Source organism: Drosophila albomicans, chromosome 3, assembly GCF_009650485.2.
Source record: "Drosophila albomicans strain 15112-1751.03 chromosome 3, ASM965048v2, whole genome shotgun sequence".
NCBI classification, from domain to species: domain Eukaryota; kingdom Metazoa; phylum Arthropoda; class Insecta; order Diptera; family Drosophilidae; genus Drosophila; species Drosophila albomicans.
In genome coordinates, this window is record NC_047629.2 from 40,711,646 (window position 1) to 40,730,025 (window position 18,380).

Consider the following 18,380-nt stretch of genomic DNA (forward strand, 5'->3'; position numbering starts at 1 on the left):
TTTCATGTTGGGCTCTGTCTATGCTTTGGCTTTCAGAACGTCGCAACGTCGAAACGTAAAACGTAAAAGCGGCGTAACGTAAAACGTAACGTAGTGAGTATATCTCGTTGACCTCATTTCGTGTGCGAAACTCAACGCGGCAGGTTGTGTGCAGCGCTTCGCGTTCACCGGCAAAACGAAGCTTCTTCACATTGAAAACTCTCGTAACGTGCCAAACATAAATTCCTTTGTCTACGTCGACGTCGACGACGGCAGCGACGACGTCTCGTCTCATTTGATCGTCGTTTTTTCAAGTGTATGAGTGCAAGTTAAATGTCAAAGTGTTTTACATTTTCAAGTTGAACTCTTAACCTCGCGTCAAGTTTTTAAATTACATTTTGTGTTTGTTTGTTTCTGATGAATTATGCGAGAACCAAGTTATAAAATATTGCTGTTGTTGTGTGTTGTGTTGTGTTGTGTGTTGATCTATGGCCACGCAAATCGATTTGATGAGCTGCTAAAGCAAATCGAAAGATTATAACAGCAAAAACACCCTCGAAAAAAAACAATAATAACAAACCAAACCACCCCAAAAACAAAAAGCGAAAGATTTCTTTCGTTTTTATATTTTTGACGTAGCAGATTTTCTTGTAGCTTTTCCTTTCGCATTTTCCTTTTTGAGGGTTGTTGTCATGGTTGTTGTTATTGTTGTTGTTGTTGTTGCTTTTGCTGTTGTGTTGTCTGTGGTCGTAGCTCAATATTTATACTCGTTGTTGTTGTTTTCACTGTCTGCAGATAAAATTTGACCTCGTTTACATGCGAGACGGTTTTTGCCATTATCCACCAATAGATAACAGAATACATTCGTTATATATATAGTGCAAAAAGTGTCATAAAAATAAATTCAAGTAATAACTTGAACTCTAACAAAATGTTTGCCATAAACAAAGGCTTTGCAATCGCTTGAATCGCAAAATTGTGTGAAAAATAAGCAAGTAAAACAATTAAGAAATAGCAGTTAAATATTTTTAACTGCATTAAATTATATTAATTCATCTCTACAACTGGAGCTACGGCGATAAACGGCCTCAAAATTGCCGAACTAATCAATCAACCCACAAAGTTGAACAACAACAATTTTGGTGGTGCGTATTTCAATTACAATTTTATAAAATACATTTATCCGAAAAGTTATTCTTAAGCAAGCAAAACTTTGCTTTGTTTGTTTTCCTAATTATATAAAATAAAAAAATGCGAGATTGAGATAGAAAGAAAAATAAGTGGAATGTCTAAAATAAACAATCATTAAATCCGTTTTCTTGAGGCCCACGCAGTAAATTTGTTTATATAAGTATTAAATATAATTTGATATTTTTATTTATAAATTTCTTGGCTTTATTGAATCCATCAACGTTCAACGCGTTTAATTTTTATTTCCATTTTGATTTGCGCTAAATTTATGCCTACAATAAACAAATTTCTTTGTTTATTTTCAACTTAAGCACCCAAATAGCTAAAAACGTGCGAAGTGCGTTGCCTTTGCCTTCTACTAAATGGAAAAGTTTCAAAGTTAATATTGAAATTAACAAAAATGAATAAAAAGGAATGCGCTACTTTAGAGAAAAGAAAAAAAATCATAATAAAAAGGCTTGTAAAACAAATTTGCATTTAATAAATAAGCTTCGAATTTACTCCATTAGTTGTTTGCAATACAATGTCTTGGAGACTTTAATCCAAAATATTTACGAACATTATTAATAAAAAAATAATGTTTAATAATGTTCTTGTTATAATATCATAAAAATATATAGAACCTTTGAACTCTTCTTTGGAAAACTTAAAAAAACGAATATCATTTATTTGAATTCCCTAACATATTTAGAAATTTTTCTGTGACACAAAAATAATAAAGAAAAATTGTTATAGAAAATCAGTTAAAATTCATTAAAAAAAAGTAAATTAAAGATGCACATTTCAACTACTAATTTGAATGTATTAAAACATTACAATAAAAACTATTGAAGTTTTGATAAATGCTTAACTTAGGGTTTCAATTATCGATAGTAATTAATGAGTATTTTGTTTGAATTTTATACAAAAAATCAGTTGACAAAATTCTAATAATTAGTTGAAGTAATGACATTTATAATAATAATTTTAATTATTTGAATGTATTCAAATTCAGTTAATGAAGAATATTCATTCAAATTTCGATTAGTACGTAACTTCTGCTGTCAATCATCGATAGTAATAAACATCTATTTTAATAGGGTTGGTACAGAATATGAGTGGAAATAATTCGAATAATTAATAAAATAATGGAAATATTATATTAACTAAAATAATGTGAATGATTTGCTTTGCTGTTTTTCAATAAAAACTACTCATTGATAGTAATAAACGATTAGCGATAGTAATAATCGTGTATTTAGTATTTATGTAAAATAGGAAACTTTATAGAAAATCAGTTATAATTATAATAATTGGTTAAAATATTTGTTGTATACATTTTTTTTTTTAAATCTAATGAATTGAAAATATTAATTAAAGTGTTCATAATCTTCTGCTCTCAATTGTCGATAGTAATAAATAAATAAAGCTCTTAGTTATCGATAGTAATAAACTAGTATTTTAAGAGAAATATTTTAATGGGAAAGTAATTCAATTTTAAACTAATTCATTAAATACATTTCAATGAAAAATATCTATTTAAATTTCAATACATGCACAATTTTTGCTCTGAATTATCGATAGCACTAAATACTAAATTCTGTGATAACTAAATTCAATAGAATTGCGAAAAATGCATAAACTATCAGTTGATTTGTCAATTAGAGCAATTGATCTGATCCATGAACTATGTTTGTGCATTTAGGCGTAGAAACACTATTAAATCGATGGCAATCTCTTTAGCTTAATAGTTTTGTGTTTTTAATTCGCCTGATGTGTCGGAATCGGAGTCGGAATGTGTTCGTGTCGATTGGGAAAAAAATGCATTTTCGCGCCGATTTTCACGTGCAGCAGAGCAAAAAATATTTGTGTGTCTGCATTTTGGGGAAAATAAATGCAAGCGCGCAGTCAAATAAATATTTTAAAATATGCGTAAAAGCCTATTTAAAATGCTGCACAAATATGGAAAAAGGCTGCAGCAGACAGCAGAGGGAAAAAGCAAACGTCGTGCATCAAAGTAAACTTTATTTAAATGAAGCGCAAATATTTTGACACGCCGCCAGTAAAAAATAAAACCAAATGAAATATATTTGGAAATAAACAAAAAGCAGAGCAAACGAAAAAAAGGAAATAATAAAACTTGCATTTAATTGGAAAACTGTGCAACACTTTGCAATACATATTTTATGTCCGAATTGGCAACAACAACAACAACAGCAATGACAACAACGATTGCCCTAAATGGGAGTCATCGATTCTCCAATTCTCCAATTCGCTCCTATCAGCATCAGCTTGATGCTCCTTTCAATGGAAACCGGCTTAAAGCAACACGCGGAAGACTTTGCTCGATTTTAATGGCAGCTTTTGCTGTTGTTGTGATTGCTGGTGTGCAATTGAAATTAATTCAAGTTGAATTGAACTTTTTATTAGAACATTGACCCAAGCAACGCGAACGCTTTGCTTTGACGCTTGCTGACGTTCGCATCTCGGTCTCTTGGTCTCAGTCTCTCTCAGGGCCCGCAGGGGCAACTCCAAGGTCTAATCAGCTGTTAAATCACTTGTTTAATCAGCTTTATATGCGAATGATAAGCTAAACACACACGCACACATTTGCTTACACATTCACATTCACATTTGTATCTATATTGTATTCATACATTGCTGGGAAGCATAAAACCAAATACACTTCCGTTATCACACAGACGGCCGACAAACAACGCAATCAAAACTCATTACAATGCACAGAGCAGTTTACCGAGCAAGCTGCGCGAGGGTAGCTCAAGTACTTACGGAACGATTATTAAAAAAAATCGTTTGATCATTATATTGTATTTAAAATACCATAAATAGTTATTGGAGTTTATTGCAAAGCAAATAAATTTGATCGATCAATTCAGTGACATACTTTTAGTATTTTAAAATACTATAGTAAGTATTTAATGCAGTTTATTGCAAAGCAAAGATATTGTATTGCTTATCAATTACCTGACATATTTAGATTTTGAATACTTTAAGCAATATTTAGTATTTTAAAATACCATAAATTATTAATGCTGTATTTTGCAACGCATTGAAAATATCCTCAAATATTACACTGAAGTATATTTGTATTTCTGAATATTTTAAGGAATATTTAGTATTTTAAAATACCATAAATATGTTAAGGTATTTTAATTCTATTGCATTCTTTGTATTGTCGTTTTTGTAAAATGATGTATGTAGTATTCTCCGTAGATTATATACATATCTTATTTGACTTAAAAAATTAAGAATTAATTATTTGATGTAACTAATACTATCATTTAAAAGTCAATAAAATGCTTTATATTAACTCAATATTATCAAACAAAATAGTTTATCGATTGTTAGTTTTCTTATCTTCCAAATCTTTTGCTGTATATCTTTAATTTGTATTCCCAAACTATATTTGTAAACTGTTAAAATTAATATACATAATAAAATGAAATATAAATAGAATTCTCATTAATGATTGTAAAATAGAAAACTAAGATCCTTAACTAAATTACACAAAATAACAAAATAATTATCAATTAAAACGCAAGAAAAATATGAACCACTACTCATTTATAAAAAAAATTAAAGTGTTGAAAAAGTGCTCAGAAATATAAATAAAACTTTGAATAAAAATTGATAAGAGAAAAATATAAGAATTAACTAAATTATGACAAAGTATTGATAAATATAAAAACAATTTTGAATGAAAATTGAAAAGAGATGAAATATGATTTCTGAATTATAACAAATGTTTTACATACAAGTTTTTTCAAACTATTTTTTTAACTCTTCTATTATAATTTCTTCTAAATCGACCCTCGCGGATGCGATTTGTCGATGAGTTATTGAGCATCGCGCAGGAACTCGTTTAGTTTGAATGGAATTTAATTAGAGAATCGACTTGGAGTAATTAGCCTAAAGCGCCTCTAGATAAATTACGCATAGTAAATAACAAACAAATGCGATTAGAGCTCTGTGGTTGACAATGTTGGCAAGTTTGATTAGTTCTAAATGTGATGTGATGTTAGATGTCGGGTTATGATGGCCATAAATTGATGGCTAAATCAATTAGAAAGTCCAGGTTAGGCTTAAAGTAATTAAGATTTTCCATTTGCTTGTCGTCACACACACATACACACATACATACATACATATATCTTTATTTTGTGTAAATTTTAATTAAGTTTCACATATAATATATATGTATGTATATATGGCGATTTGGCAACTTGATAAACGGCCAGCAGGCACGCAAACTTGGCCAAAAAGCTGCTCGTTTGTCGTGTGCGCAAACTATTAAAACAGGTGGTCAGTGTATTAAAACCAGGGCTGGGTTCGGTTTTTTGGGGTTTGGGGTTGCCCCACAAGCAACTGGTTGACTAATAATTTTTATTTTTACTGCTTGTCGCTTTCTTTGCGAAACTTTTTCTCTGACGTCCGTCGCTGCTGCTGCGTTTTGCCTTATCGAACACGCCCCATCGCTGCGGGGGCCACGCCCCTTTGTCTGTGTGTGTGTGTGTGTGTGTGTGTGTGTCGCCCCCTTTTAGTCGCCCTGACGATAATTTGCGATGCGATTTCTTGTTGGCGATCAAAAATAGTTCTATATGGTAATAAAACTTGTACTTTGTTTTGCATAAAAATCATTCAAGAAATATGCTAAATGAGGTGAGGTCGATAGGGCGGGGGGAGGTGGAGGGAGAGGGTGAACCCCAACTGTGAGGCGCGTTGTTAATGCCTTTGTTTATCTCTGTCTCGGTTTTATTTTTGGATAATTTTATTTTGATGGTTTTTAAATTTTATGACTTGGCCAATAAATGTTTGTTTTCTGTTCGTGTGTGTGTGTATGCGGGTCTTTATGTGTGTGTGTGTGTGTGTGTGTAGCAAATGCGTTGATTGATAAGATTGTGGTTTGGAGGGCAACGAAAACGCATGAAGAAAACTTCTTGTTAATATTATGGATTGCATACTTGTAGCTTGAGGGGGACAACGCCCAAGTTGTGCTTGACATGCGATTTATGGATTTATCAAATGTTCCACGTCATTTAAGTCTTTTTGAGTGAATGGTTTTATTTCGAGTTCTGCATTTGGGTTGTATTTTTGTCACAGTTAATGCGGAAAATATTATGCCTTAATTTGCCATTTGCTCTAGATAGTAAATTAAAGTTTATTTCGAGATATTCTTTTGGGTGAAATAAAGTTTTTGGTTTAAAAAAAAAAAACAAACCTTTTCTCTTTACTATACTTAATTTGGAATTTATGTTTGACACAGTTAATGCTTAAAATAATATGATTTTTTTTAAAGTTCTTTTGTTTATTTCATGGAGCTAATTATAATAAAATCATTGCTCTAAGTAAATATTACTTTATTACAGGTAGTGTAAATGTTTAAAATTTTTGTTTTTTTTTTCAGTTTTAGTTTTTAATATGATATTGATAAAAAACTATTCCGAATAATAAATACCTCTACATTATTTAGTATTTTATTTTATTGAACAATATTATACTTTAATTTCTATGCATTTTAAAGAATGACAAAAAAAAAGTGTTTGATCAATTTCATCGATCGATAATATGCAATTTTTAGTTCATTTTTCTCTGCTTATCTTGGATATGGATCTTTAATTATTTTCTCTATGAAATCCAGTTTCTAATGAAGTTATAATAAGACTACAATAATTTGGTAACTCATATATTTAACTTTCCATTATTTTAAACACTGTTTAATGTTGACAAATTGTAGAAATCCATTTCATAATTGATGAACTTGACAATAAATTAATAAATAAATGATTAAAATGAATGGATAATAATAATGTTGTGCTCATATCTATGTATTATCATATTTATTTAACATTTTTCGAAGCTAAATGTGTTAATGCTTGTATAAATAGCTTCTGTGTATATTTTAGTTTCTATTCATATCAAAATAAATGCATTTATAATTTCGATCGTTCAATAAACTGTCATTTTTTATTTAATTTGTCTGAGCTAATCGTGTTAATGCTTAAATGATTATTTTCTATATTCAGCAATGTAAAATGTTTGCAAATATTTGCAATTTTCATTTAATGAATATTGCATAAGTGAAAAAGAGCGACACAATCGACATCAAATGCAGAGCTAATCTGTGTCGTGTAACCAGCAAAAGGATTATGCGAAAAACTCGCCGTCATTAATTATTTGCATTAAATGCAATTTTAATGCGATTGTGTGTGCTATCAAAGAGGATGAGAAAGAGAGAGGGGGACACTGAGGTTATATGCCACAGGTTTATCAATTATCCTCTTTTTCGCTTGTCCAATGACATCCAACTGACAGTTGAGCAAAAGTTCATGTGTCGATGCAGCCTCCAATCGATTTCTGGCAGCTCATCAACGCCTTCGTCAGCGCTGTTGTTGTTGGCGCCTCACGTGGCAGACAGCAGGCTGTGGCAGGCGGCGTTGCATTCAACCGATGTCAGGCGTCACAATTGCTATTTCGGTTGCGAGACGAGTTGGCAAATTGTTCACGTCATTTATAAGCCATTTAATCATCGGTTCCGTCAGCTGTCTTTTTGGCCTGCACTTTAAACCTTTAGCCAATTTCTGCTATTTTTAACGAGACAGAGAGAGAGAGAGAGAAAACTCTTTTCTCTCCAGCATTTGCTTGGCACTCTCGCAATTAGTCAGCTGCTGTCGCCAAGTGTCAAAATGTTTCGTATGAAAATGCTCTAGAGTAAAATCTATTTTCTCATGCTTTTCTATTCTCTTGGCCATGCGCCCACAAATGTCAGACGCATCTCTAGTCATAGAGCCAAAGAGGAGGAGCGAAAGAGGAGACCCAAGTCAGCTGCTGTTGCATGAGCAATGAGCCAACGCGTTGCATGGCGTGCCCGAAAATGTCACGTATACGTCGTGTGGCACCGCATGGCGACATGTCGGTTGGTTCGCCTTTCGCATGTCACCAGTTGCTCTGTCCCATTCTTTGTTTCTGCTGGTAATTACGTCATTAACAAGAAATTTGAAAAGTGCTCATCATAGTATCATTTGTGTGTGTTTGCGAAAAACATGCAAAAAGGCGGAGCTCATTTCCCAGTTGATCTGTTTTATGTCACACAAAAAAGAATGTCCCAAAACTGTGTCATTTCATTCTCGGTAGTTGGGGAACTTTTCCTAATGCCCTTTATCAAGTTTTGAGTCACGTTTAACATTAAAATGTCGCTCACTTAATCATTTGTATTTAATTCTTATCGTAAATTAAACACAAACTTATCAGTCACTTCCTACTATCGTAAATCGCAGTATTATGGCTTATTAATGCGCATATTTCAAGTGTTTTTACTTATGATTAAGTGTTCACTACGGCACAAATAATAAAAATTCCTAAACAAATAAGTTTTCAACTATTTGATGTTATTTATTGACTTCAACTAATGTTTATTTACATTGGAATTGCTTTAGACAAATTCGATTACAATTTGTTATATATTAAAGTTGAAAACAGATCCGCGAGTAATTATAAATTAAATATAATTAAATTTAATCTGAAAGTATTTAAATACTAAATAATATAATCATATAGAGTTCAAAAATTTTGATTTTTTAGCATTCACTTTTAGTCTTCAATTAAAATAATGATTAAGAAATAAGAATAAGAATATGTATATAGAAATATCGATACTTAATACAATGTAGATTACATTAATTAATATACCATAATATATTGAAATATACCGAAGACTATATTTGGTATATTGATGAGTATTACACTTGAAATATACCAAAATAAAAACCAAACAGGTCGATATTATTCCTAAAATCTAAAAAATTAATATATCACCAAGTACTAAAATATATCAAAGATTACATTTGGTATATTGATGTAGTATTGTATTCGAAATATACCAAAGCGAAAAATGTATTTACAAAATCGTCATAAATATTCATTTTTATTATATTTGAAAACAGTAAATTATACATTTTTAACCCCTCCTCAAGTAATTGATAATTTGACATTCCATTGAAAGCTTCTTGCATTGTCTACAAAATTGTAGTCTGAGTAAAATGCTTTCAGTGGAAATTTCCCCTTTCTTCTTCAGGCATATAATTAACCCCCAGTTAATGGGGCTGTTAATCATCTTTTGTACTGTTTTTTTCTGCTTTTTGTGAGTAGTGAGTAAAGTCGTGAAAATTAACACAGCACACGTAATTGTAATGCATTTAATTATGTCCAATTGGCAGTTTTGTGAAATGTTAATTGAGTGTCAAAAGCTAGACGAATTATTCCCCCTCTCGCTCGCTCACACGCTGTGTGCGTCGAGGTGTAAGTGTGTGTGTGTGTATCTGTGTGCTATTTCTGTGCACTCTACGGCTCAATGGACACGCCCCCTTAGACTGACGGAGGCTATTGAACTCGCTCGGTGCTGTCACCTGTCGTCGTGGCATGATTGCAATTTGTCTGCCGCTGACATTGATTTCAATTGCGAAAAAATAAACTTTTGATTTCTCATTCGCATTTCGCAAATTTTGATTTGATGTGCGCATCGTATGCATCTCATTAATGCAACAAGCGGCAAACAACGGTACTCGTTGAAAGTTCTTGCTCGGCAGCGCCTTTTTGCAGTCTTAATTAAATAAGTTTTTTGTGCAACTGAAGTTTGGCTGCAACTCCGCCAGTTGCAAGTTGCAACTCATTTTGTATTCGTCGTCTTGTTTGCTTTTCCCATTTGCCAGCAAGAAAACTTTTTTCGCTCAGCATTTTGCAAACAACTTTAATGGGCTTTTAAAAACAACAACAATTGACTCTCCTCTCTCTTCTGACTTATTTTGGCAGTCATCAAGTTTTGTTCTAATGTAATCCAATTGCAGCGTCATTTTGGCTTTTGCAAACCAATTTGTCTGTTGCACAAAACTATTAACTTGGCGCCATTTTGTGCATTTGCATATTGCAATTTAATGCGCCTCCAAAAACAGACTGCCAATGGGGCGTATACGTGATAGTCTATTAAAGTATCAGACAAAGTTCTAACTCACTTTCATGCCAAGCATATTAAGTATGTGATAATGTTCGAGAAGTATTCATAAAGTGCATTCTACATATGAGAATCTAGAAATTTGATTGCTAAACGTTGTGTGTGGTGTAGAGCGAATCTTTTCGATTTGAATAGGTTGCTATAGATAGAATTGTATACTCATCTTCGCACATAGATTAAAAGCGAAATTGTGAATCAGACAACTAAATGTAAACTTGCCTGGCGCACAATGTAAATGTATATGCATAATTGGGATTCATTTGAGTGTGTTAATGTGACGCACAGTATTAAGATGTTTAGTCAGCTAAATTTGAAATATTCAAAGCGTTTCCCTTTTGCATTAAAATTTTAATAAATATTTGGATATTTTCTGCATTTCAAACTCACATTAAATGTAATGGAATCTTTGCTTGAAAATGTTTACTTAGCTTTCGTGTCAAGATAAACTTAACTTTCTATTAGATCTTCAATGACATTTTGTATAGTATTTAATGCATTTAAATTTTATTAACATTTTGAATACGCCATTCATTTTAAGCTTATCTGAAATGGGATTCTTAATCAGCTTTTAAATAAAGCTAAACTACACTAAGTTTCAAATCTTTAATGGCTTTCTATATATGACAGTATTTTATGCAATTTTTAAATATTTAATTTGTTGAAGCTCATATAAAATATGGTTTGAAAACTTTTAAATAAAGATAAACTACGATTCCTTGTTCGTTTTTAACGGCTATCTATCTAATATTTAATGCATTGAAATTGTATTAAATTTTTTAATACCTCACTCATGTTAAACTCATCTAATTTTCTCCAATTTATTGAATTAATTGAATCACCTAATCCAATTATGTTATGTAGGAGCATAGCAAATGAACCTTGCAAATTAATCGCATTTAAAGCAATTAAATCTCTTGGTGATTGTTAAACAAATATATTTATATATTTTATGCATTCTTAACCCATCTAAAACGAGATTTTTAATCTTTTTTTTAATTGCATTCTCCCCAATATTTTATGCAGTTACATTTTTAAGTATTTCATTCATTTTAAACTCGTCTAAAATGTGTTTACTAATCAGTTTTTAAAGCAAAGATTAGCAACATTTCCTTATACATCTTCAATTACATTCCTTTCAGTATTTTATGCATTTAAATTTTATTAAATTCTTAAATATTTTATTTGTTTTAAGCTAAGCTACAATCGCTTTTTACGTCAACTCATTAATAAAGATAAATTATACTTCCCTCTATACCTTAAAGAACATTCTCTGTAGTATGTTATGCATTTAAATTTGATTAAATATTGAAACCTTTATCTATTCTAAACTCTCCTAAATTTCACCCTTCTTGCATTAACTATCTCAACTAATCCAATTACTTGATGTGCAGCTGCATAGCAAGTGAACTTTGCAAATGAATCGCATTGATTAACGTGGTCATTGTTGTCTATTCAGGCAGTCAGGCAGTCATGTTTCAGGATCATTATCAGTTTTAAAAGCAGCTTAAAATGCCATAGTAGGGTTCAGCTTATGATTCTGAATGCTTTCAAGTCAACAACAGCAGCAACAACATCCACGACGACAATAATAATGGCCAGCATATGAGCTCACAGTTATGAGAGTGGGCCTGTAATTGAGTTGAAGTGTTGGCTTTCAATGTACATACAATATATGCATCTATCTGTCGCTTTCTATATATACATAGCACATATATAGACACTATAAATTGCTGTCTGCATTGTTGTTAAGCCAAATTGCTTTTGAACGCAACAACAACAAGTACAATAATAATAGTTACTGTGCTCTACAGATACGACGAGACACTCGAGAGAGACACTTATCAAATGATTTAGTGCTGTAAAAATAAAATATTCTCTAAAGAAAAACATACAATATATGTACATATATTTTTTTATTTCTGTATATATATTTAATTGTGGGTGGGCAGCAGTCAAGGTGCCACTTTATAGAGAAGATGAGAGAGGAGGGAGTGGCGTGGAGGTGAACATCTCCATCAGTGTCAGTGCGTTGGCCAATGCTCAAAAGTGGAAGAGTTTGATAAATGACTTCTCAAGTGACATTTCATAAGCTGACTTCTGCTTGCAATGCAATGAAGAGATTCTTATTGATTTCAATGCGACGAAAAAAATGCTTTGTACAATCGTGCTGTGAATAGCTAATAGATGAAAACATTATACACAATCATTTCCTTGTTGAGATAAAATTTAAGTAGTCGTTAAAATGATGGGAAAATGTTTGCTTGTTATTATGATGTCCATCATTTCATTTTTATTATTGGTTTCTATTTTGCGGACATTGTCGTACATTATTTGAAATTGATTAATTTATATTATTTACAGTATTAAACGTATTTGGCTTTAAAATATAATTAGATTAAATTTCATTGTTATTTCAAATTTTTGTGTTATTTAGTAATAATAATTTTAACTAGTTTTACGATGAACATTTTGATAAATGTTCAATAAAATAAAATAAACTTTATTATCGTTATAGTTTTTTTTAATTTCGGTTTTATATAACTTTAATTTTAAAATAATAAAATTTTCTTTCATTTAAAACTATATATATTTAATTATTATTTAGTAATAAATATAAAAATAGTTTAACAAGGAAAACTTATATGAAGTTTTTGAATAATAATAACTAAACTGTAGCGTCCTTCTTTAAGTATTTCTGATTTCATCTGTGGTTGATTTTGTCAAGAGATCCAAATGAATGAATATTCTTTTTAAAAAATATATTATTTAAAATTTAACAGAATTTGGCATGAACAATTATATTAAAATTTGCAGTTTGAAAAGAATTCGACGACCATTTTGTTTCTTTCGAGTTTTAGTGTGAATCAACATTTTCTTATTCTGCATTTTTATAATTTACTCCTATACACAAAAATTATCATAAGTATTTGCCATTAGCATTATATTTATACATTCAATTTTTAATCGGCATTCCAAACCATATTGTTATTGCTAAAATCAAATTTCATTTTCAACGAATTTAATTTAAAATATCTTTTGTAATGGGTTAAGCTTTGTTCTGACTGGTAATCGATAAGAAATGCCAAAAACAGCAGGCAAAAAACTATTCAAAGCGAGCACAAAAGGTAAAAGATAAGTTTGCAGATACAAATGCATTTGGCCAGTCTGTTTCGAGACTGTCTGTCGATTGTTAAACAATCGTTTGATTACAAGCATATTACACAGCTATTTGCACAGTGCCAGTCAAATCATTATGCCAATCAACGAGCCACAAAAACCGACAACAACAAAAACAATGAGATAGTTTCAAAAAAGGGGGGAGCCCTCAAAACCAGCTGATACAACAACAACTAAACCCTATAAACGTTGTGTGTGTTTGTGACGTAAAACTTTACACAATTTGCATGGCTCACTGGACGCTGAAATAACTTTGCTAAATGTTATTATTATACATACGAGTATTATGATGACTATCGCCAGCGAAAACAATAATATCAACAAAAGCACTGCAAGGGAATTATACAACTCAATTACGAATACATCGATTTATAGAGTTTCTACACGAATAGAAAGAGGGGACAGGAGTTGAAGAGAGGGAGTGAGAGGCGCCCCTCTTAAATAACAACAGAATTAAATGCATTTTCTATTTTCGAGCGGTTTTTCATTTGAATTTTATCATGGAAATTGACTTTACAGTATTTTTGTGCGTGTCTCTTCGGCGAGTGTCTTTCCTCCCTCAGAGGGTCACAGTCGTCTGTCGTTCCCCCACTTATGTATTTATTATTATGGCACACCACGCATCACTGATTTATGTTAATTTGTAATGTCAACTTTTTCGTTGTTCGTTTTGTGTGTTGTTATACCCGCAACGGGTAGGGTAGAAGGGCATTATAACTTTATGATGGCAGGTTATCAATCTAGTATATTTTGTAACCTATGGTATATTATCAACCTAATAGTATATCGGTATTTTTATGAAAAATGCCGCATTTTGTTTCATATTAACACTCTGGTATGATTTTTACTGTGTGGTATATTTTAAATCCATAAGTGTAATGGTACATTATATTATTGTTGGTATATTTTAAGAATATTACCACATTTTGTTGTAGGATGTCAATCTGGTATATTTTCTACCCTGTGGTATATTTTTAACGTATATGCTAATATATTTTTGTATTTTTGGTACCCACTTTGCTGCAGGTTGAAAATCTGTTATGTTTTGATCTCAATAGTATATCGATATACCAAATATAACCGTCGGTATATTTTAATATGTAATACCGCACTGTTTTACTTTTATAAAAATTGGTTGTCGGGTATCTCGTAGTCGAGCACACCCAACTGTAGCTTTCCAACTTGTTTTCTAATTGCTGTCGGGGTTTTGTTGTGGCAGCATAAATATTATATAATAAAATAACATAAAGTAACAGACAAACCATCAATCAAGCTATTATTTTATTTAAATTTAAATACTAAATTGTTATTCTCTTCCTGTTGTGTTTTTCAGGCGTCACAATGCGGGAGAAGAAAGGCGGCGCCCTGCAGAAGCTCAAAAAGAGGCTATCGCACAGCTTTGGCAGATTAAGTGAGTATCGATATACAAATTTAATAAACTTTAAACTTTGCTTCGCATATATATTTGGTTATTAAAAAAAATGAGAAGTGGGAAACTTGCAACAAACTAGAAAACCAAAACAATAATAAATCAACAACAAAAGCTAACCATAAATGGGGGGAGTGAAATAAAAAAGAGAACTCTGAAAATAGCTGACAACAGAAGCCAAAAGCGCAGATACCATAGATGTGTGGGTGCAGTTCGCAGCTCGCTCGACACAATAGATTTATGTACAACAAATATATATGTATATAGTGTGTATGTATATAAACATAGATCTAACAATGGCCACATCAAGTTGTGTCTAGTCGGAGAAGTATTGGGCGTTTTGCTGCGGGAAAATGTTGTGCATGAATCATCCCAATAATAATTCTCAACTTCAAAGTACTTTAGGAAATGTTTATAATTAAGATGCAAAGATTCACTTCGAGGTTAAACGCCTTTTGACTTGTTCTCCAGTTGACATTGGCATTTGCCTAAACCGATTGTTGCAAGCTGATTGTTGAAGCTGTACAATATTTAAATGACTTTGCTTTGTATGTAAATTTGAAGTTGAAGCGAGTATTTAAAATAATTGATAAATGAGTATTGAAGTAAAGAAAAGTTTTTAGCTTTTTCAATACCATTTCAAATAGAATTTCATCTTGATCTGCATTTTATATTGCTTTAAATATGAATAAGTAAGTAATATTTATGAATCCCATTTCTAACTAAGTCTCATTTCGCTAATAATAACTATTCATTCATATTTTTTCTGCAAAGGCAAGCTTATTTAGAAAATGCTACCATAGAAGTTTTATATCTTACGCTGCTCCTCTCATTAGTAGACAACAAAGCACACTTCACAGACATTATAAATTTCGCTGTTGTTGAACAATTTATGCCATAAAAAAAACTTAAGAATAATAATAAAATATATTAAGTGCATTTCTAAGCGCAGGTCCTTAAAGTTCTTCGCCTAGTTGCCTCACTTCTTCTCTGGGCAATTGAGAAAATGTGCAAAACTCGAAAGCAATTTGGGCAACTTTATTAGCTTCGCCTCGAAAGCCATAAATGCGAAGCAAAAGTTATGCCAAAGTTGTTGGGCGCATGAAATTTAAATCTAGTTGCTAAACTTATGCCACAAACGCACACTAAAAAGAAAAATAAAGTGTTTTTTCGAAATCCAATAGACGAAATTAGACACCTGAAGTGAGTTTTACTCGAAAATATCGCAATATGTATTTGATGTGTGTTCTCTCTGCGTATTCAGTGAACTGTCAGAGAGCTGCCAGCGTTGCGTCAAAACAATGCACAGCAGCGAGAACTACATTCATTTAAAATGAAAGAAAAATACCCGAAAACGAAAAACTGTCAATGTTGAGTCATTTGGCAAAGCATTTAATGGTCAAACATTTTGTTCCGGGGGGCTAGATGCAAAAGCAAACCCAAAAGCAAAAGCTGCCTGCCAGCTGTCCATGGTAATTGAATGCAGCAGCTGAAACTGACTGTGACTGACAGACAGAACCGAACGGCATGGAAGAGAGATGAAATAAATGAAAAATAATCCAAAAATGTGCTAGCTAATACCCCTCCAAAAAAAAAAGCTCCCAACTGCATGTTTTGCCTGCATTTTTCCCTTATACATATATATGAATTGCATAGTTTTCATGCATCGCTCACCAGAGGCGCCACCACATAGTGCTGCCCAAATAACGCTGTTGACTCACCAAAAACAACTACAACTGGTAAAAAATAAAACCCGTTTCGGATTGCGGCATGCAGCTAATTGTCTCTCAACGCCCACAATCGTTGCTTGTTTTAGTGCCTCTCGATATATATTCGCGGTCTAAAACGAGTTTTGGCTTTTGTCTAGAAAGAAAACCCGCTTTTATGCGCAGAGCATTATGTGAGCGGACCACAAATCGTCAGTCAACCGACCAAACAAACCAGACAACAGCTGTTCCCCCCCAAAGCAGAGAGATAAACAGATTCAGACATGTACACAACAAGAGAGCGAGTGAGAGAGAGAGAGAACTTTGGCTTAGTCAGTGTGACCATATTTGGTGTCGAATTGTGAATTTCGACCCAAAAGTGTGTGAGGGCCGCGGCGCCATGAACCAATTTCAAGTTTGATTTAACAATCAATGACAACAGCACAATGATTACAATGCTCGATAAGTCGCAATGTAAATAATGCCCTACCCCAAGCTTAACCCTTAAATGGTGCGGCTTTATTACACTGCGTGAGGTCGAGAACTTTTGCGGAATACTAAAGTAAGCAGTGAGTAATAATTATTATTCCAGAAAGCTGACAAAACGATAGGAAACTCTTCAAATATTGAAAATCGAAAGGTTACACGAAATTTAGTATTTCCGTGCTGGAATCCAACAGTTTGTGGTATTTTATTTAGTATTGAAATACTTTTCAGTATAGGTTGAAATATTTTCTAATGTTTTCTGTGTATTAATCGATTATGGAAAACATTAATTACATTTTCTATTCAATGCAGTAAAATACTACAGCGAAAATACTATATACTGTGGTTATTCATTGAGAAAATACTAAATCATGAATATGTTCTATCAAAAAATAATTTTTCTACTTTAAAATCACTTAAACAATTTCAAGAATTCTTTTCCAGAATTTTTTAAAGTGACTTTAAAGTAGAATAAGTATTTTCTATTGACAATATAGCAGATTTCGTTTTTTGTTTATCGAAAAACAACCGTTTCTTGTATTTTTAGTGTAGAATTTGAAATGCTCTTAGAATATCAAGAATCAATTTTATCAAAATAAACTTTCTAGTAGCTTCTCAAATAATATTACAGTAGTAGAAGGAAAATAATACTTCTCCCAGTTAGAATGATAACTTCAGTTGTTGCTCAAAGAATTCTTTGACAATTTTAAAAGATAAATTTTGTATTAGCAATCATTTTAGCGAAAATACTATTCTTTATGCCAATTTCAACTCCATTTACCATTGTAAATTCAAAGTGCTGGCTAAACTGCGTGCCAAAGTTAAAGTGATGTTATCCACAGCGTGGTGGCAAGTTTTCTTTTTGGAATTCAAAGAAAAAGTTGGCCAAAAACTGTGTTGCAACATGCTTCTCGTCGTCTGTCAGTCAGAAGAAAACCAACAATCTACCAAATTGCAATTTCTTTATGCTTTGACTCCCTATCCCTCCCCCTTTGACACCCCCTTCTTTGCCATCAATTTGCTGCTGACTGCGTGACAACTCAGCCAGCTGAGTTTTTCTTTGCTTTTGGCAATTTTCATTGTTATTTTCCACACGATTTTGCCAGTGAATGCAGCTCATAAATTTTGCAATTGAGAAATAGTATTTCTCTCTCTCAATTTTTTATTTATTTATACTATTTTTTTCGGTTGCCACAGGGGGGAGCGAAGCTGAAGAAAACTGCAAAGCAAGTCGCAAAGTTGGCTGCAACTTAAATGTTTTCATTGCATTATTGAGCAGTTGCAACAGCTGCTATTGCTGCTGCTGCGGATGCAACTGCAGCTTCTTCTGTATTTGATGTATAGAGAAGCAAAGCAAAGCAAAGTAAAGAATGTCACACACAAGTTGTTGCAACTTCCATTTGGCAAC

General features: G+C 32.2%; 1 protein-coding gene across 4 annotated transcripts in view; it reads left to right on the forward strand.

Annotated features, from left to right (window-relative positions):
• The window catches only part of LOC117572006 (cyclin-dependent kinase 14), a 140,654-nt gene that overhangs the window by 50,854 nt on the left and 71,420 nt on the right, over positions 1–18,380 (forward strand). For 2 of the 4 annotated variants that reach the window (XM_034254523.2, XM_034254522.2), the window contains exon 2: positions 14,685–14,762. In XM_034254523.2, the coding sequence (XP_034110414.1) occupies positions 14,685–14,762 (78 nt within the window). Of the gene's footprint in view, positions 1–774; positions 1,125–14,684; positions 14,763–18,380 lie in introns of those variants that run through there. The other 2 variants (XM_034254524.2, XM_034254527.2) reach the window with 2 other exon arrangements.